The sequence below is a fragment of the Parambassis ranga genome, chromosome 8 (assembly GCF_900634625.1).
Source record: "Parambassis ranga chromosome 8, fParRan2.1, whole genome shotgun sequence".
NCBI lineage: Eukaryota > Metazoa > Chordata > Actinopteri > Ambassidae > Parambassis > Parambassis ranga.
The window spans coordinates 17361399-17382247 of NC_041029.1; the positions used below are offsets into that span (position 1 = coordinate 17361399).

The following is a 20849-nucleotide window of genomic DNA, read 5'->3' on the forward strand; positions in this document are numbered from 1 at the left end:
TCCATCTTCTCTCTGCTCCGGCAGCATGTACTTCATCACTCAGCACCTTTCTGCTGTATGACAAACATGTGGCTCTTGTGATGAAGGCAAGAAGGAAGCCATAATAACAGCCTGGGACTGAAATGTCCTCCAGGTGTGGACTGTGGAGGGGTCCCACTCTTTGTGTGCGTTTGTTTGTCGGATGCAGCTTATTACTGCCCACCCTGATGTGTGTGTGTGTGTGTTATCGGAGTGGAAATGTGCCTGTAATTTGGAGGGTGAACAGAGTGGAAACTGTGGTCTGATGGTGGGTTAGCCTCATTTCTGGCTCGTGTGTGTGTGTGTGTGTGTGTAATGAGGTCATTGTCTGTTCAGTAGTGTCATCACGGTGCTGCCCTGAGGTCTGTACTGGACGAGAGGCCACTGAGTAAACTGCAGCACTCGACAAAACAAATACAAAGCAGCGCCGTTCACAGCGAGGCCCAGAATCAGACGAAGGATGCAGCAGAGTTTATTCTGTAACACACACTGTGTCATTCACCAGCTGAAGCAGTAATCAGCTCAATCAGCATCTGTGTGATCAGCTTTTATGTGGTTTCTGTCCAACTTCCTTCATCAAATCCAGAAAACACGCAACAGCTTCCTGTTTTCTTCTTCTACTCCTCCTCCTCCTCCTCCTCCTCCTCCTCCACCTCCTTCTTCTTCTTCTTCTTCTTCTTCTCTGCCTCTAATAGCGGATGTTTTTATGGGATTTCGGGGCTTTACTTTCACTGTGTTTAGTCCTGACAGAGGCACAGTCTACTCCGCGCCAGAGCTGCTTAATCTGGCGATAATGAGATCCTCTCAAGTGGATAGACAGCGGCTTAGCTGCACTATCAACACCACTAGATGTGTGTGTGTGTGTGTGCTTGGCCATATTTACTGCACGGCTGTCACTAACAGTCAACTTTAAACAGATCTGAATGATGTCCGTCTGTCAGCGGTCAGCACGGATGTAACTGCATCATGTGGCTTCAGTTGTTCGTTTGTGGAGTCAGGAAGCTGCTGCGCTTTGGTCTCTGTTGAAACCTCCATGTGAAGAACCTGTGCTCTGCTTCTCTGATGGTTCTGAGGTCTAATCCACATGGCTGTTATTCATGCCTAAACCAAATCTGAGACCCTGTTCACGCTGCTCTGGCTAGACTCTGGCTAGAGCAGGATTCGGGCCATATCTGGATATATCTGGATTGATTTCTTGGAGGTGGATCTAGCTGGACTGATTGAACCGAAAAAACAGAAAGAACTAGCCACACGGGACAAAAAACGCACAACGCATGCACACACACGTTCCTACCGCAGCCTGAATAGACTCTGTATATTACGAGGCGCCATCTAGTGGTTTGGAGGACAACAGACAGGCCGGGTTAAACTGGATTGAGTGCGGACACGCATGTGTGATAGTCAGATTTAAATATAGGTCTGAAAGGATCCAGCTTAAAGGCTATCTGGATTCAATCCTACTCTAGCTGGACTTTCTCCAGCGTGAACGGGGCCTGAGTGAGGTTATCTGGATTTGTTGCTTAGCACAGGATGAGGAAGCTAGCAGCAGTGAACAGCATACGTCACATTATCATTTGAATTTCAGCATGAAAATAAATGAAACAGTAAAGTAGCACGAACTGTGCCTCACCATGTCGACCTTTAACATCCACTTACTGTGCATATCAGTTAGGCCATCCACACACAGCCTAATTGCCTGAATCTTGTGTGTGTGTGTGTGTGTGTTTATGTTCTTGTCAGGCTGAATCGCTGCAAGTGTTCTGCTTTAACTGCTGCACTGCAGGGTGCAGTTGACCCTTTGTGTCTGTGCTGGTATTATACTTTTGGTGATTTTAATCTCTACAGACAGAACAGAGAAAACAGAGAATGTCAGCGGTTCACATTCAAACACAGCCGGGGATTCTAATGATACAGTTCAGAGGTACCAGAGAAAAGGTCACCAGAACGAGTTTGGGATCCTCCTCTGGGCACCATGATGATTATAACCAAACATCATGCAGCCGCCCAGTGTTACTGGAAATTGAGTGGTTCACTGCACCGACCTACATAGTTTCACCTCAAACACATAGGCTACTGTCACTTTAAGAGACGTCTGTAGAACTCTGTTACATAGGCCCCGTTCACACTGGAGAGAGTCAGTCCAGCTAGAGTAGGATTGAATCCAGATCGCCTTTAAGCTGGATACGTTCAGACCTATTTTCAAATCAGACACATGTGTGTCCGCGCTCAATCCAACATAACCCAGCTTGTTTTTTGTCCTCCAAACCGCTAGGTGGCGCCTCGTAATATACAGAGTCCGCTCAGGCCGAGCTAGGACCACGTGTGTGCATGCGTCGTGCATTTTCTTTTTTGTCCTGTGTTGCTCATTTTTTCGTTTAGCAGTTTATTCCTTTGTAGCCCTGTGGAAAATAAACTCGGGGCAAAGCTGTCGTAGTTCGACGGTTGTTTACATACAGCTTTTGTACGCAACCCGGACGCTGTCCCTGCGAACCGGAAGTATCATGTCGCTAGCGGGATTCGCTAGCTGCATTTGCGTTCCGAACTTTAAAAAGACGTTTTTGGTGTTAACCATGTACACATAGCTCAGAGATGCATTGTTTATTCACATTTATTCACGTTTTTGTCAAGAGTTCACATGCTGATTTATGTCATGTTTAAACCTGAGCCACGATCTAATTCTGTTGCTTAAAGTCTAAAAGGTGAAACGTCAGGGTCTTCACCAGCTCTGACAGCCTCTTAATGAGCACCTTCGTCAACCTTTTCACCAGCTAACGGTTTTTTTTTTGGAGGTCTGAGTCCATCCATCAAGATGATTTTTTTCTCCTAGTACCCAGATGAGATATTAGACTTTAAGATTGAGACTGCTGTCCATTATAAATATATATACACATCAGACCTATGAGAACAGGAGTGCTGTCTCAGCAGAAAACCTCCCTATTCTCATCCTTATGAATGAGCTACTGAGTAGCGCAGGATCAGCAGTCCTGTTCTGGACAGTTTAGTGCGACTGCCCCAAATTTACTGTCAATTATCGGACTCTGTCAGGATTTTGGGTTAGAGACACCCCGACGTTTTTACTGGAGCTAATCTGCAACATTGAATGATTTTCATTTGAAGTATCATCCCATGAAGTGTGCTGAATCCCATTTTCTGGGTAAAACCCGATCTGTCGGAGTCGGTGGAGTACATGAGGCGTTGTTAAATGAGACTTGAAGACGTCTTCCTGTGAGGTCACGTCAGGAGGAAAGTGGACACAGATGATTAAAATGAGGGCTGTAGAGAGAAAAGCATAAATTATTCTGGGATGGTGATGAGATAATAAACAATAACAATGAATGATGGAGAGCCAGGAAAAGAGCAGCAGAGAGGAAGCAGAGAGAGAGAGAGGCAGAGCCGCAGCAGACACATGGTCTCTATTGATCACCGAGCTCTGTGGCTGTCCCCCGGGTCCCTTCTGGTCCTCTGGAAGTCTCGCCTGTCTGTGTGGGCGTCGTCATGCCGTCTGCATGTCTCTGCGTGTTAAGTGTGCAGTGATTGGAAGTGGCGTCTGTGTCTGCGCTCGTACTTCTTTGTATTTAGAGTTTCTTCAGGCAAACAAGTCAAGATGTAAAATGACAATCAGACTGAAGTGTGTGTGTGTGTGTGTGTGTGTGTGTGTGTGTGTGTGCAGGAAACCCAGCAGTAGATTCATGTTTTTTTGTGTTCCAGTGTTAAACTTCTCTCCTGACATCGACCTCCTGATGGAGTCCGGGTTCTGGTTGCTGTTCTAAAACAAGCCTTGTCTTCCTTCAACTTTGTTACCCGTCCGCCATGTTGGAATTGACCGTGGCACCATCACATCATCAACTTTTGTGCAGTATTTATGAAGTCGGTTGTCCTTTATATAGTCCTATAGTCACACATAGTGCTATTTGTTTGTGGAATACTCAGCTACAGTTCATTTATTTACAAAAGACGTCCAGTTTGTTGTTCCCACTGTTTGCAGGAGTCACAGATGTGAGCATCTGTTGCCAGCAGCCGAAGGTGTCTTCGTACATGTTTTGCATCTGAATTTGACTGTTAGCTAGCAGCAGACCCACATTCGGCTAATATTTAGATATTGGATAATATCTTAGATTTTAAAACGTGCTTTTGCTGCCTGTGTGTACACATGAATCTAAAAACAGGAGGAGCTTTGAAATGTTTGAGCACATTCATCATCCACATCTTGGACCTTTTTGTCTTGAACGATGATAAAACATGATAAAAATAAACTTTCAAAAATAAATTTCAAAAAGTAGAAGAAAGATCGTATTCGAGCATGTGTGTGTGTGTGTGTGTGTGCGTGCATGACAAATGTGTTAGCCATTGGGGAGCTAACCTTGATAGCGGGTGAGAAAGCTGTTGCTAGGTAACTATAGAGAGCTGGTGTACCTCTGACTGTGGCGGTTGTAACACTTAACAGTTCTGAACTGTAATGAGCGATGATAATCAATAAGTTAGACGTGGGGTTTTCAGGTTGTTTTCAGGGGCAGCTGGGCCGTGCTTACAGAGACTAACTGTCCTCGCTCTGCCTGTTGTTGATCTTCTCTTCAGAGTATGAACAGAAGCGGTTGGAGGGAAAAAAAAAAGACAAAGAACTGGAATGCCGGTCGTAAACAGACGGAGCCGTAAGCACTTTAGATGTGCTTGATGCTGAGTTCTACTAATAGAAATGATGATTAAAAAAACATGTCTTCTCTGTCCTCGTCCACGTGGAGCTGCTCCTCTGAGACGTGGGATTATTTCGGTCACTGCTGGGATCTGTTGTAGACGTTGTTCTGATTTCACCCTAAACACATGGAAGGATTTGCAGCTGCTCACATTCATGTTCAGAATAACACATCAAGGTCGGCCGGACGCCGGGTCGGAACCTCTCTGAGCTCTGTGCTCAGCTCAGCTTATCTCCATCACGCTGCTTCATTCTGTGAGTCGGAGATAGAGACGCAGGGCGTCCCTGCTCTGATTGGAGGTGGTGAAGTTTCAGCGGCAGATAATGTGGGTCAGATAATAAGAGTTCTGCTCCCTGTCCTGTTCCTGCAGGAGGATGATTGAGGAGCACTCTGGTATCCATGGAGACAGCCTCCTGCAGTAGGCTGAGTGTGTGTGTGTGTGGTCAAAGCAGGGGTTAGAGTTTCACTGGGTGTATAAATAGCGGGTTATAATGGAAACAGACCAAGTGTCCCAGCAAAAGGCTGCTGCGTTAAGTAAAGCACCACACACTGCTACAGCTGCACCACGCTCTGATGGTTAGCTACTCTGATTACATCACAGGAAAACAGGAAGTAAACACAGATTTACGGCAGATTTATTTTTTTGATCATTTTTTAAACAACAGGCTTTTGATTTTAGGCCGTAGAAGAGAGTGACATGTTTGACATGTTAAAGCTTTGGGGCCAGCATCTTCCTCTGGCAGCGCCAGAGTCCTCCTGACCACCTGGTTAATTCAAACACAAAGCACGAGCGTCTGAGCCCGTCGCTCACACTCTCAGATGACCCCTGTCGGTCTCAGTCACAGCCTGAATGATGTCAAACTCTGCTGTAAATTTGGATTTCCTTAACATGGACGTCAAGTGCTGACCCGGTGGATCATGTGGTTTCTAACGGTTACAGCATAGAGCTGAGTTCACGTCACTGACAGGAAACTTCTTACATCTCTGTGCATGTGTGTGTGTTTGTGTGCACTCAACAGGATGACAAGTAGTGATTAGTTCTAAAGCTACCGATCTATATTTGCACAGCTGCACACACACACACACACACACACACACACTCACACTGTTCAGAAGCAGGTAAACAGGAAGAGAACTGATTCAATTAGAGAGGAGAGACTTCCCGAGTGGAGGCCGGACCATCTGAGAGGGAAAGTAAAGACTGCAGACAGGACAGGAAGCACAGACACAGGAAGTGGTGATGGGATAAAAACAATCAATGCAGGCTGTAACCGGCTGCATTATTGCTGTTGTTTACCAATGCACTGAATTGTCCCCAGCATCACTCCTAATGCATGATGACACGTCGATGAAGATTCTCAGTCATCCACGTCATGTTCGGTCAAAAGCTTGAAGCGACGCATCAGGACGTTTCGCCGCTCCGAGTCGTTAGTCATCAGACACACCTGACACTGTCACAGAAGAACCACACAGGTGACTATGGAGACATTTAGATTTATTGGTATGTGAGTTTCACACAGATCCACCCAGTCAGGTCCTCGACCACATATAGACCCGCTTAGAGGAGCAGCCAGTCGTCTGCACAGTCCACACGCCTCGCTTCAACCTTTAGAATGCTGGATGACAGCTTGATGTATGGAAGCTTTTGCTCCCCTCTATTGGTGTCTTTCATCATTTGTCAGTTCTATTTAGCTCAATAATTTATAGTGTGGTATTATCAGAGCCCATTTTAAGAGCTTTTTTTTAAAAAAATAAATAAATACAAGAGACGTAGAAAAGAGAGAGAAAGGGAAAAGGAGGCCACTCAGGAGGAGAAGACCAGAGAGGAATTGATCGGGTAATGGAATCAGAAAGATCGGCCGGTCTGTTGGCTTCATCTGGAAGTCGCTTAATCACACACACTTTGCTTTTCTTCATCCTGTGTTTAATCTTCCACTCTCACCCTCGCTCAGAAACAGATGTGTGGGGATCACACGTGTGTGAGGAAGTGCACGGTGATGCTTTCTGCTTTCATAAGTGTGTGTGCAGTTAGCGAGGATATGACGTGTGTATTTATAGTAAATGAATTCAGCTGGCTGCACCTCTGACTTCCTCTGGAACAATAATACTCATCCCTGTGTGTGTGTGTGTGTGTCTTCTTTGCCTGCACATGATGATGTTGTGTTTACACAGCAAACCTTGCATGCACGTGCGGTTCCGTCTTTGTGTTTGTGCGTTTGCGATGCATCCATCATGTGACGTCTCTTGGTCCGACAGCGTGCAATTATTGACTTGTCACTTTACCATAATGCAGCTGTCAATCAATAACACTGTCCCGTGGCTGCACTCTGAGTGACAGAGACGGTGTGGGGTCGATTAGGTAGAAGGAGAGAGAGATCATATAGACGGTCATCAGCTCTAATCTCATTTTCCTTTATGTATTTCTAATGTAAGAACAGTAAATGATTTGCTCTGTTGTCACATGACCTTACTTAATTTGTTTCACTCGATACAGACATGCCATCGTTAAATATACAGCAGTAAAATTTGATTTGATTAACTTAATAAAAATAATAAATAAGCAGTGTTACTGCCTCCTGTTGCCTGCATTAGCATGTAGGAAGTTTAGCTAGGTAACAACATCCAGGTCTGAAAGATAAGAAAACAGTGCAGTTCCATGAAAGGCCACTTGAGGGTGTCCTCAAAAGTTAATAAATCTCCATAGATCTCCATGTTAGAATTATTAATTTTAGGTTTAGCTCGACAGGTTAGCCTCAGCTCTCATTCTCTAAATGTTTGCCCGTATTTGGATTACCCAGGACTTAAGTGGAGTCTGGCGCTGTCACTATGGCGATGACCAAAGTTTGGTGGACATGTCCATCTTTATTTTTGCTTATGTAGTTATTTCTTGCTAACATGGCTGGTATAGCTAGAGTTGGGCAAAACAGTAGAAATCTTGAATTCACCAATCGATCAAAGTATTTGTGGTCAAAGATTCCCACACAGAAATTAAACGATCAGTTTACTAACTGAATTTGGGCCGATTCAGATTCACCCTCAGGCATAAAGGTAACATACATTTTGCCATCTGCCCGAGTCTTTAGGTCCAGCTGCCCTTTTTTTGTCCTTCACGAGTCCAGCGGCATTAACTCTCACACCGCTGACAGAAAGGCGATAATCTATTGCGTAATGTGTCCTTTCTTTGTGTAATGCTGTCACGGCCTGATGCATATTATAATAATATTTGATCCACGCTGGCTGTGCTGTGTTTGACTAATGAGACTCACAGAGCTGCTCCCACTCTCATATTGAAGTTTTGGAAACTCCACAAATCAATGTGTAGATTTTTAATGCACAAAAAACTACATTAGACTCGACTGTGGCATGAGTGTTGCTTTTTTTTCATTACTTTGCGTTGATGTGTTTACATTTCTATGATGATGATTGCACTGCCGTCTGGTTCGGTGGCTTAGTGCTCAGGCCTCCTCAGAAAATGACAATCAGGCTGTGCAGCTACACTGCACCATCACATACAGGTTAGAGGGAAGAAGAGATGCAGTTTTTAATCATAATAATATGACGATGAACCGAGGAGTGTTTGCTGGTCTGAGCTCGGCTGATTTGGATTCAGATGAAAGCTGAATGTCTTAACTGAGGGGTTTCCGTCTCTGTGGGGGAAGCAGATGCTGTTTTCGACTGTTCATCTGGAAATAAGGATGTCACACTGTCACAGCTCTGACTACACCGATGTGTGTGTGATTGTGAATCTGTGTGTTTTGGGTTTGTACAGCACACTCCTTGTGTAGGAAGAGGTAGAGGATGCTTGTTACCTAGCAACCGCCTCCATGCAACCCAGTGCTCCATAGTTGTGTGTGTGTGTGTTGAGGGAGGGAGTGTTAGGCTGCAGGCTGAGGGGTTGCAGCAACATCATGAAATCAGTATTTTCCCAGAGTTCTGCTGCGGCAGGCTACAAAACAGTGAAGTAATTCAGTGTGTGTGTGTGTGTGTGTGTGTGTGTTAAATGAGGTTTTACTGTGATATAGGGTTATATAGAGTTTAATTATCTCACTACATTAGGTGCATCAGGAGCTTGAGCACAGCTCAGTGGATGTTCTAATCATTTAATGATGAAGAAACATCTCAGAGTTTTATGATACACAAACAGGTCCAGCAGCGGTGACAGCGACCAGATGCTGCCGTTAAACGCTCAGCAGAGAGAGGAAGGACTGTACACTGACATGTTGTCATTAACTGTGTAATATGTAAAGACGGTGATGATACATCAACACCACGTTTACATGAACAAGAAGCTGTTCTTCATGATTCAATTTAAATAGTTCTTTTTATTAGACTTGGAATACATTTTGGAGCTGAATGACCTGTCATCATGTTGTCTGAGGGTCTTTAAAGTGCATTAAAGGTAGAGTAGGAGATTTCCTTCTGATGCACTTTGTCTTAAATCAGTGTAACTTCTCTTTACAATCCGATAGCAACCGATTAGTTCGGCAGTTTCTCATTAAAACGAAGAATATGAATCATCTGAAGCTATAAAACAAAAACATCAGCCAATCCTCCGGGTGGACCCTGTAGGAGTATTGGCTGGTTGTCACTCTCTTCCTGCTCTGTGCACCAGAGAGGTACGTGCATGATGGCCGAAGTCACAGACCGCAGCTCGTCTTCAGGTGATGCGCGTCCATGTGATTGGAGGCGTGGCTTCAGGGTGAGCTCCGAGAGAAAGGGGCGTGTGTTTACTTTAAATCTGGCTGACTCTCACTGAGTTTTCTAAATCTCCTACCCTACCCTTAAAGCTACAGTGCAGAGCTCTTGTCTCCCCCTTCTGGCACTGAGAGTAATTACAGAAACAGTACAAAATTTCCCATACATAAAGAATGAATTATTGTCTTGAAATGGGTCTTTAGTTCTTCTTTAGTATTAGTTCTTCAACATTTGGTCGCCTTCAACAGCTTCTGTTTTCATCCACAACATTGTTTTATTTTTCTCTTCCAGAAGCTCCTATAATTTGGGAATTCTGCACTATCCCCTTAAAAAGTATAGATAATCACTATTTGTTACTGAATGCTTTTATTTTCAAACAGTAAGCATAGATGTTAGCAGGGTTAGCACTCGTGTAGCATAGATTTCTGATTGGTCAGCGGTCCTCCTACCTTAGGCTTTCCATGTATGGAAATACTGCCTAAGTCACACCTCCTACATGAACTATACCAGTGAATATAACAGACTGCAAATGTGTTCCTGTCTGATGTAATGTTCACGTTGAAGAACAAGCTGCTAAGTAACCACCAACAATAAATAACAGGTTTGACATTATCAGGGTAAAAAATATTCCAAAATATGTCTTGTTAAAAATTTTAGGTCATCCAGTCTCTCCCCTTCTTGCGTGCCGGGCAGTGTGACCTGTTTCCATCTACAGTAAGAGTTGGTTGCTTGGATGGAAACAGCAACAGATGTGGAACTAACACCAAAATTACCTCCAATTCCCGCCGCTACGCCATTCCTGGCTGAACACCGAGTTCCAGCGGAGCTCCACATTTGATCTATCGGCCCACTTCTGAGCGCATGTTTTATGAAAAGTTGGACATCAGTTCATGGTGAAAATACACTGACAGCTACAGCTGGGCTCAACGCTCCGTCAGCCAACAGGAGGCCGACTTTATTCGTCAAGTTAAACAAATGGAAATGAAGAAATGTGTGTAAATACTGTGTCAGTTTAATGTTTGAGTGATCACAACAGCCTGCGCCAGGGCTTCAGTGTGAGTGCGATTATGTGTGTGAACTGGGAGCAGATGGTGTGTGTGTGTGTGTGTGTGTGTGTGTGTGTGTGTTACCTGGACAGGAAGCTCTGACCAGGAAGTGTGGATGAGGAGGGAGGAAGCAGAGAGGGTCAATGAGGATCAAACAGCTCCTGTGGTTACCATGCTGACACACACACACACACACACACACACACACACACACACACACACACACACACGGTTACATCTGTTTTACTTCATCATTTATTCAGTAAATTATGAACATTATTATGTATACGAAGACATCAGCATTACTTAGCTGTTGTCACAAATCCCTGTAATGACTCAATGTGTGTGTGTGTGTGTATACATTCATGATACAGCACTTTGTGTGTGTGTGTGTGCATCTGGCAGGCAGAAGATGATGTTGGCAGATCTCCTGCTCTCACCCACTCCTCTGTCCTTATTTGATATCTCATACAAAGCTTCTGTCCTTATTTGATGACACGGGGGCGGCCATGTCCTTTTATGATGTCAGTAAATGAAGGGGGGGGGGTTCACATGGCGCAAAGAAATCAACCCACTCTCAGGCACGAAGGGAGGAGACGGCCTTCTGTATCTCTTTATCTTTTATCTGTATTGTATTTCTGCTCAGAGGCTTTGGCCATGAAAATATTGTGCTTGACTCAGTGAGAAAGATGAACAGCTGCAGTTTGAAATATTTAGATTCAAATCCAAAGTCTGTGGCATGGCATGAAGATGTCATGTTGTTGTTGTCAGAAAATACATCAAGTCACAACTGTTGTGAATGAGTCCCCATTGTTATGCTACTGTCTTCTTTTAGAAGGTAGTTAAGGTTCAGTTCTGCCTCTGCCCATTGTAGAAAAGTGGCACCAGACCATGTCGCCTACAGGCGCTGCCTGTGGGAGAAGACGCCATCTTAGAACCAGATTAGTGCAGGAGAGGTAAAGGAGAAGTCGTACGGCCACTGTACACCCCCCCTTTAATTTGTGTGTGTTTGTCCATGATGTTTGCCCCCCCTTCTTTTGCCAACAATAACTAATTCAACATAAACAACATAAACAAAATGAACGTCCCATCCACTTACAAGGCGGAGGCGGGATTTATAACCTGCCAGCAGGGGGCGATCCAGATGTTTTGGCCTCACTTTTGTTGAGCTGTCATAACGTCCATCTTTATTTATAGTCTACACTACGGTTCAAAAGTTTGGGGTCAGTTGGAAATGTCTTTTTTTATTCAGTGAAGATAACATTAAAGTAATCAGACTACAGTGTAGACACTGTTCATGTGGTAAATGACTGTTCTAGTTATAAAGGCTGGTTTTTAATGGAATATACAAAGGTGTACAGAGGCCCTTTCCCAGCAGCCATCACTCCTGTGTTCTGATGCTACATTGTGTTAGCTAATCGTGCTAAAAAGGCTCATTGATGATTAGAAAACTCCTGTGAAATGATGTTAGCACAGCTGATCAGAGGAGCTGTAGAACTGGAGACCTCAGACCTTTGAACGGTGGTGTGTGTCATGCTCATGCTCATGATAGCACCCATCACTAAGAGAGAATGTATAGATTAGCACCAGTTAGGAGGAGCTTAGTCGCCATTCAAAGCTACCAGACTCCAAAATACCACTAATTCTACTTTACAGACAGCAGGAGTTCACTTCTTCTATCGGTTTGCTATTGTCTATCTTTGGTCTAAAGCCACATTGAAACACACAGCAGCAGGGCAGAAACTGGAGTTCTGCACTGGAGTCTGGAAGTAATATCACTTCCTGGCAGAAAACGCTGCCTGGACTCCATATTGTAGGTAGATACCCTCATGTGGGTAAGAACCCTCGTTCCTTTAAAGTGAGCATAGTTTTATGGCGTTCCTGGTTTGGTTGTGCAGGGTAACATTTCAGGTAGACAGACGTCATGTGATTAAAGGAGTGAGAGGAAGAGGAAGAGGAAGAGTGGAGAGGTGGCGCGGGGTAAACGGGGACAGATCGATCCGGGCCAAGACAACAGGTCTGCTTCCAGAGAACGCTCTATAGAGTTTTCCACCCTCACTGCCAACCAGACAGAGACAGAGAGGGGGAGAGAGGGGGAGGGGGGGGAGGAAGGGGGTGACAGAAAGGCAGAGATTCTTCCTCTCCTTTCTGTACTGTAATATATCATGTAATAGAACAACACATTCCCTTGTTTAGAATCATAACTTAGCTCCAGACTCAGTCTTCCCCGGGACAGAAGTTACATAAGAGAGCAGCTCGTCAGCCGAAGCAGTGACACTGTTCCCTTCTCTTCCCCCACGAGGATAAAATCAGCTCATATTTGCTGCAGGAGAGAAAACAGAGAATCAGCAGACTGAGAATAATCCTCCTTAGGAACCCCGCCGTCTCCTCTTCTACCTTCACCGGCTTTGTTTCATATTTGCCATGTCGCACGGACAGATTCGTGCTCTTCAGCTCTCCCCAAGCCTCTGGGATTGTTTTTATTAACAGAGAACAATCAATAGCACCTCAGGACATGAAAAGCAGAGCACAGTGGTGTTAAAGTGGGCTCCATTTACACTCAATGGAACAACCGCAATGACCCACTAATATGCGGCTTTTGTCTGCAGTGGGAGCAGGTTTACGCCATCGGACGTCGGCGAACATTCGTCTGAGTCCACGTTACATATATACACACTGATGTGGAGGAGAGGAGGACAGGTGGTGTCAACATGTTTAATTCTGGACATTAAAACATGGAGGTCCACTGTGATGCAGTTACCTCCAAGTGAGCCTCAAGTGGCCACTGTTGGAACTGCAAGTTTGGAATTTTTTGGCCTTTAAATCAGTTTGGAACATAAAATCTGTTGGACTGTATTTTTTTGATATTCAGATGCTCCCTCCACCCGGGCGGGTCGAATCCAGGAAGCACTTCTCTGTGAGTCTGATCCCAGAGCAGCATTCAGACTCACAGCTGCACGCATGAACAGGAGAAGGAGAGCAGATGGTTCGGCCATCGCTCCTCTGAATAAGCACGAACTCCTTATCTGTGAACTTAAGCATGAATGTTTGGACATGAATGCATTAATGTGTGTGTGTCCAGTGCGACCGCAGCTCCGGGGGTGTGGACTGTTTCTCAGCTGGATGCTTTTCCATGGTTTCACTGTTTGTTGTGACGGCCGGCTATGATGCTGTCCAACGTCTCCGAGCAGCACCGAGACGCACACGAGTCACGGACACACAGTTACACAACAGCACGTATCTGTCACCATCTTTAAAATAAATCCTGTGTGAGGACTCTTTAAATCAATTCAGTCACCTTGTCCTGACTGTTTGAAGTGAGCTGTTTTGGACCTTCTCTTCTTCTCATGTTACAGAAGTCCCGCTCATCTCGCCTGAACAGAAAAACACTGAATTATTAATGAGCCATCATGTGTTACTAGCAGCTACCAGCTTAGACTCCATTAAAGCCGCTTGTTTTCTTACATCTTGCTGATGCAGTTTCAGTTTGTCTTTATAAACTTCTGAGTGATGCACATCTATACCGACAACTTCTCCGGCTATCCTGAACATCAAAGGTCTGTGTGCACTCATTCAGCGCTGGAAACACGTTTTAAATGGAGGCGTGAAGGCCAATTTGTTCAATGAAGATTGCCTTAGTGAGGCAGGATGCACAGATTAGAGATTAGAGATGTATGTCGGCTCTTTTTGGAGAGCATTGAGTCAAACTGATTTTTAAATATTTGCAGCCATTGTGAGGCTCGTCAAAGCTTCTCGCTGTGGCACACCTCAGGTGGCGTCTTGTTCAGACGTTTTGAAACTTAAAGGTTACAGATTACACACGGCAGATGTTAACATATGCAGCAAACTAGCTTACAACTGCCAGAGTGCAGCGTGATCTACGGTCTAATATTTGGGTACATTTAAATCCAAGAGCAGTAATAATCCTCCTGAGTCTGCCCATGCAAGGCAAAGTACAGATGCTAATTAGTGTTGACAAGCTAGGTAGCATCGTGGCAGCAGCTCTGAGTTTCTACAGTGGGCTGAGTAGCATTTCCCTCAGTGGCTCTCTTACACTTGCATGTTGTCCTTCCAGATGCAGCACAGTGTCCCTCTGCTCTGCTTCACAAAAGATATCGATTCTATTTTTGATGTTTTTTAGTTGCAGTCGAGATGTGACATTCTGCAAGCAACCAGATCGAGCAGGCACGAAGTCAGAACCAAGAACAGCGGAGAGGATCCGGTTGACTTCTTTAAAAACACACCGTCATTGGACTCTGGCCTGTGAAAATTTCAAAGTTAAATGACTGTCAAATAAGGTTTCGGTTGGACTGACTTCGCTTTGAGGACGGAACAATAACAGCTCCCTGGTGTCAGGGTTAGCTTGGGTTAGCATAGCTTCTGTTTCCTCTGTGACCATTCAGAGGCTCTAGAGTTTGATAGGGGTGGTGGGGACAAACATTCTGCTCTGTGGCTTGAAAAGCTGTTGACGATGCATTTTGGGGAACATAGGACACATAGAAGAGTGGAATGAAAGCTGCAACACCACATAAAGAGGGATTTTTCCTCCTGTTCTGTCGGGTGTGTCCCTGTTTTCCTGTCACATACCAGGCCTACAAAGAGACCGGGTCACAGGTGATGTCTGGTTGCAGTGAGGTTATGGGGTCAAATAGGTCAAGGTTGGAGGCTGTTGAGCAGATGGAGAAGACTGTAAACAGAGAGGTGTGTGTGTGTGTGTGTGTGTTGGGAAGAAGCCAGTCATTGTTGGAACTTATCAGACTTCATTTCAGCTTCTGGGGCCTCTTTGAACTTTTCTCCCTTTGACCAGAGTATAAATGGATGGGTGTATATCAGGATCTATAACACACACACACACACACACACACAGGATGTACATCTCTCTCCTTTGAAAGCTCTTGTGTGTTTTTGTGTGTGTGAGAGTGTTTGAGTGAATCCCTGCATTTAGTGGCCAGAAATAGCCTGTTAGGAAATCAATGGTCCTCTCCCAGTGGCGCTGGGAGCTGTCTCCTCCACAATAGAGGGACTGTCCTGTTTCCTGCACCCCAGAGGGTGTGTGTGTGTCTGTGTGTGTGTGGAGTGAGATAGAAAGAGTGAGAGTGCAGGCTCATCTCAGCTGTGCTGCAGTTCTGCTCCATCAGCTAACAGGAGACATAAAGGCAGAGAAAGGAAAATAATGAAGGTGGAAGCAGCACAGTAGACCTGTGTGTGTGTGTGTGTGTGTCTGTGTGCGATCTGCATCTGTTACTCCGAGATAATGTGTGTGTTCATTTGTCGAATTAAACTTCCTTTAAGGACTCTGCTGCGTGAGTAGCGCTCTGATAGGCTGCTGTGTCATGTCATGAGAGAGGTCATTGAACGCACCAGTGACATCGCTCTGGCAGAGAGCCAGCGCCAGGCTCTCTGAGCTGTGACGGAGACAGTGAGAAATGCTGCGTTCACTGCCCTCTGGGATATAAAAGGCATAAACTGAGGAATAAAGTAAGAAAACGGCACCAGAACTTCTGTTTGGTAACGTGTCTGAGTCCTGACTGTCACTGCTAAAACAAGAAAACATTCGTTTTGTTATTGTTAATCAAATAAACCATTGTACGAGTTGAAGTGAGTGTCGGGTCATCAAATGATCAATGTTGCCATCTGTGTGGACTAATTACCCCCATATTCTTTGAGAAAAGAAGAAAGCCTGAACTGTATGATCCTGTGTCCACATGTGTCCACATGTGGACACATTTGGGCACATGTGGACACATGTGGACACATTTGGACACATGTGTACAAATGTGTCCACATGTGTTTGGACACATGTGAACACATGTGGACACATTTGTACACATGTGGACACATGTGGACACATGTGAACACATGTGGACACATTTGGACACATGTGTACAAATGTGTCCACATGTGTTTGGACACATGTGAACACATGTGGACACATGTGAACACATGTGGACACATTTGGACACATGTGTACAAATGTGTCCACATGTGTTTGGACACATGTGAACACATGTGGACACATGTGAACACATGTGGACACATTTGGACACATGGACACATTTGTGTCCATGGTTTGGTGCTTGATGTGTGGTGCGTTCAAAGATGGCGGCCTGAGAATAGCCCTGACTTCCCCCTGTTGGCCTTTAGTACATATGAATGAATGACAGAAGAAGTCACATTTGTTCCTGTGACACACACATACACAGCGCAGCATCGAGGCTCACATGGAAGGTTTTACCTGCTGGTTCTACATGTAGTGGACTTTGCTGAACGTGCTCCTCTCGCTCGGTCCGTGATCAGACGCAGCCAGCGCGCTCTGAATGACGTGAATATTCAGAAGGACGTGTGTGTGTGATCACCACGGGGAAGCAGTGGAGGAAATGACACTGATTTTGTGCAAACAGCTGGCGAGGAGATATGACGACAGTGTGACTCATGGTGGATGCTTTCATTCAGCAGGAGTGTGTGAGGAAACAGTGAGAGATGTTTTCCCACATCGTACAGTAACGTTACATAAAAAGCAAATCACATGACGTCCATGTTTCTTTCCTCTCTCTGTTCCAGAGCTCCTCGGTTCAGCGAAGAAAGTGAACGTGAACTTCCAAGACACAGATGGGTGAGTCCCTGCCTCCTCTTCATCATCACCTAACAGGGTCTTCCTCATAAGTCAATGCTGGTGGATTATCCCACATACCACAGAGTGAGAGTATCACCGGGATGAGTTTTACCACCTGACCTCGTTGTCATTAAAACCCTCTCAGCGTGTGGCTGCTGTGTGTGACCTTCTGTCCACGAGCTGCCGATTAAAATCAACCATAAACAAAACGTCATATGCAGAAATGTGGTGCGCGTCCACCTGGACTCTGAAACATTTTGCTTAAAAATCAGGTAAAGACCAGCTGCAGCTCCTGTTGAGCTCTACTTCCTGCCCCCCCCCCTTTCTACATATTAAGACCTTTAATTTGAAAACTCACACAGGCTTCCTGCAGCTGTTTCTACAAATTAAAAGTCCCGTCTGGCTTCTTCCTGTTTATGTTTTCACCACATCTGAACAACCAGTGATGGATGAAAAACAACACAGACTCATCATGTTGTTCTTTGTCGTGTGACTGATGTTTAACTTAACGAGTGAATAGAAAATAACACACATGCTGAAACCCCCTCAGTGACTCTGGCTGAATGTATTAAAGTTTATTGATGTTTTGATCAAAGCTGCAGATTTACAAGAAAAAATATCTTCAGCATCGGTATCGGACCGATACTGTGCAAAATTTCAGGATCGGATATCCGACAGTAAAACTTTAATCGTCCGATCTGATTTATTGGTTTGTGAATGTCTCTTTCATCCTGCTCATACTCAGTTCCAGGTGTTTAAATCAACTGGTCCCCTGAAAGGTTCAAAAAACAATAAAATATGTAAAATATCATGTAGATGTTTAGCTTCACCTGGAGGCCACGCCAGTGTGTGGGAAACCATACAAATATATTTAACCCTTGTTTAAAAGACTAGGAAAACGTTTTGGATTGGAATCGGTATCGGACATGAAAACTTCGTGCCATCCCTAAATATAAGGTCATAGGTTTACAAGCTGCCCTTAAAGGTGTGACTTTATGAGAAATGTCCCGCACCTATGATGACAACATGTTTATAATCTCTGAGATTATAAAGTTGTAGATGTACAAACTGAACCAAAATATTTGCTGATTTATTTTACAGCCCTAAATTAGTGGAAAAAAAATATTATTATTCAATAGTATTTACATTAAAATTGTGAATTTATAAGTAAAAAAATGGATTTCCAGGAAAAATATTTTATTTATATATATATGATCTGACATCTGACATCCATCTGACATGACTTCGGGTACTGCTCCTACCTTTAGAAGCACAGAATTCACAGCAAGCGCCACCGAAGCTGTTCCAGACCCTCGCGGTGGCCTCAGTCTGTCGCTCTGGCACTCAGAGCGTCATGATTGTCTGATCAATGCAGCAAGAAGCAAGAAAAGAAGCGTGAGTCATGCCAGCTCCAGCCCCTGTGAGGATCAACAGCCTGAAGAAAGTGATCTCTGTAGAGATAGAGATCAAACGTAATCCTGCAGAGCGGCGTCTGCGCTCTCTGTCAAACCCAGCGCTGTCATCTAATTAGTCTGTTTAATGCTATCGCCTCTCTGCTCTCCCTAATTCTTCCCACGGTGTTATTAAGTGGCAGCTGATGTGTTTGCAGCACAAATAGCTCATGAATATGTTTTCTGATGGAGAGTGTATGCAGCAAGTTAAATGTTTGGTTTATAACGAGTGTGCCGTTAATGAGTCCGCTCCACTGTATTCATTTCACATTCATTTACTCTTCTTGGCAACCGCTCGGAGGCTCGTAATGAATTTTTCTCTGGCAGCTTTCATTGTCAGAGTTTTCTTATCGTCTGAGTGTGTGTGTGTGTTTCTGTTGCTAAGTGGTGTCAATCAGCTGCTGTTGCTCTGTGATTAAAAACAGCAGGAATCCAACAAATGCTGGTCAGTAGGTTTTCTGCTATTAAGATAATTAGAGTGGAAGGAGGCAAGATGGAGCCCGGGCAGAGAGAGAGAGAGAGAGAGGGAGAGAGAGAGAGGGAGAGGGTGAGAGAGAGAGGGAGAGGGTGAGAGGGAGAGAGAGAGGGAGAGGGTGAGAGAGAGAGAGGGTAAGAGAGAGAGAGGGACAGAGAGAGAGAGGGAGGGGGTGAGAGAGAGAGAGGGACAGAGAGAGAGAGAGGGTGAGAGAGAGAGAGGGAGAGAGAGGGACAGAGAGAGAGAGGGAGGGGGTGAGAGAGAGAGGGACAGAGAGAGAGAGAGAGGGAGAGAGAGAGGGTAAGAGGGAGGGAGAGAGGGAGAGAGGGAAAGAGAGAGAGGGACAGAGAGAGAGAGGTTTGTCGCATATATACAGTACACAGTACACACACATGGTGTGTGTGTGTGTGTAGCAGTAGCGAGCCGACATGTGACAACAACAAAGCACTTAGAGCAAACACAGAAGAGGAAGGTTCCTTCGTATAAACCGTGACGTGGAGATCCCTGCCGAGACCTGAGAGACAGGAGAGTTCCTCTGCAACTCTGTATGCAGAGAGGTGTGTGAGTGCAGACAGAGGGGCTTACTCTATACTGCTCTATGCACATGGACACAGAGACTCACCTGTTTCAATGATGTAAAGGGTTAAAAGGTTCATATTGAAGGGTTAAGTGAGAGTTAGGTGGACTCGTTTTATTTAAAGACATGTCCAGGTAATGGAGAGCCGGTTTAAGTTGTATTGTTGCATTTTTGTGCTTACGTTTTCTGTCTTTTTTCTGTGGGTTTAGGTCTTTGTTACCATGGTTACAGTGCTCATCGTGTTTACTGGACTGCTGTGCAGATACAGCTCGGCTGCATTCAGACGAATTAGATGAATGACAAAGGACGACGAGCAGTGTGAAATGTTTGTGGCTTCTTCTTCTTCTTCTTCTTCTTCTTTTTGTGCACAGACGACCTTTGCAGCTGTTCAACTTTATTGACAAACGTCAACTGACTGAACAGAAGGGAGGGGGTTGACGTTCTTCTACTGAAGTCTGTAGGACTAATGTTCATGATGAAGACACCTAAATGTAGCTTCGTATATGTGATGCTTCGAGAGTGAAAACCCCTTCTAATAAGTGCTGTTGATGAACACTAGACGTTTAAATTGATCCATATGTAGGACTGGACCACAGGTTTTTAACTGCATGCAGCCAGGGGTGGGATTGAACCACCGACCTTGTGGACTAGCACTACTTCCACCTGAGCTACATCCATCTCAGGTCATGTGGAGTTCAGATGATTACTGATGATGATGTGTGTGTTTTATTGAAGCAGAGACACACAGACTGATTACCAAACAACAGAGACACAATGCAGTGTGATATATGAGCCAGCAGCTGGAACACACACACACACACACTTGTTTACATGTGTAGGAGTGGCTCGTCTGAAGTGCACAGAGGCAGATGGACGAGAGGAGCCATGAGACATGCTGACATCCTTGCTGACATCCTTCCTTCCTTCCTTCCTTCCTTCCTTTTCTGTCCAGCTTGTAATTGTAGGAGCTTTTTGGAAAGCCTCGCAGGCATTAGAAATGTTCATTGCTGAAAAATAGGTCAAACCATGTGTGTGTGTGTGTGTGTGTGTGTGACAGGTGACCAGTGTGAAGCTTGCGGCGAAGCAGCGTGGGGGAAGGGGTTGATGAAGCTGGTGGGATATAAATATATAAAATGCAGACACAAAAGGAGACAGATGATAAGAGACAAACAGGAAGCTCAACAAACAGGCTGTAATAGGACATGAAGAAGGCTCCGTCCTAACAGCACTTTCAGGATGGAGTTATCTGTTTTATAGTCACTAGTTAACAGCGTTAACTCCTC

General features: G+C 44.8%; 1 protein-coding gene across 3 annotated transcripts in view; it reads left to right on the forward strand.

Annotated features, from left to right (window-relative positions):
• The window catches only part of caskin1 (CASK interacting protein 1), a 68111-nt gene that overhangs the window by 18660 nt on the left and 28602 nt on the right, over positions 1–20849 (forward strand). For all 3 annotated transcript variants that reach the window (XM_028412877.1, XM_028412878.1, XM_028412879.1), the window contains exon 2: positions 17012–17063. In XM_028412877.1, the coding sequence (XP_028268678.1) occupies positions 17012–17063 (52 nt within the window). The remainder of the gene's footprint in view (positions 1–17011; positions 17064–20849) is intronic.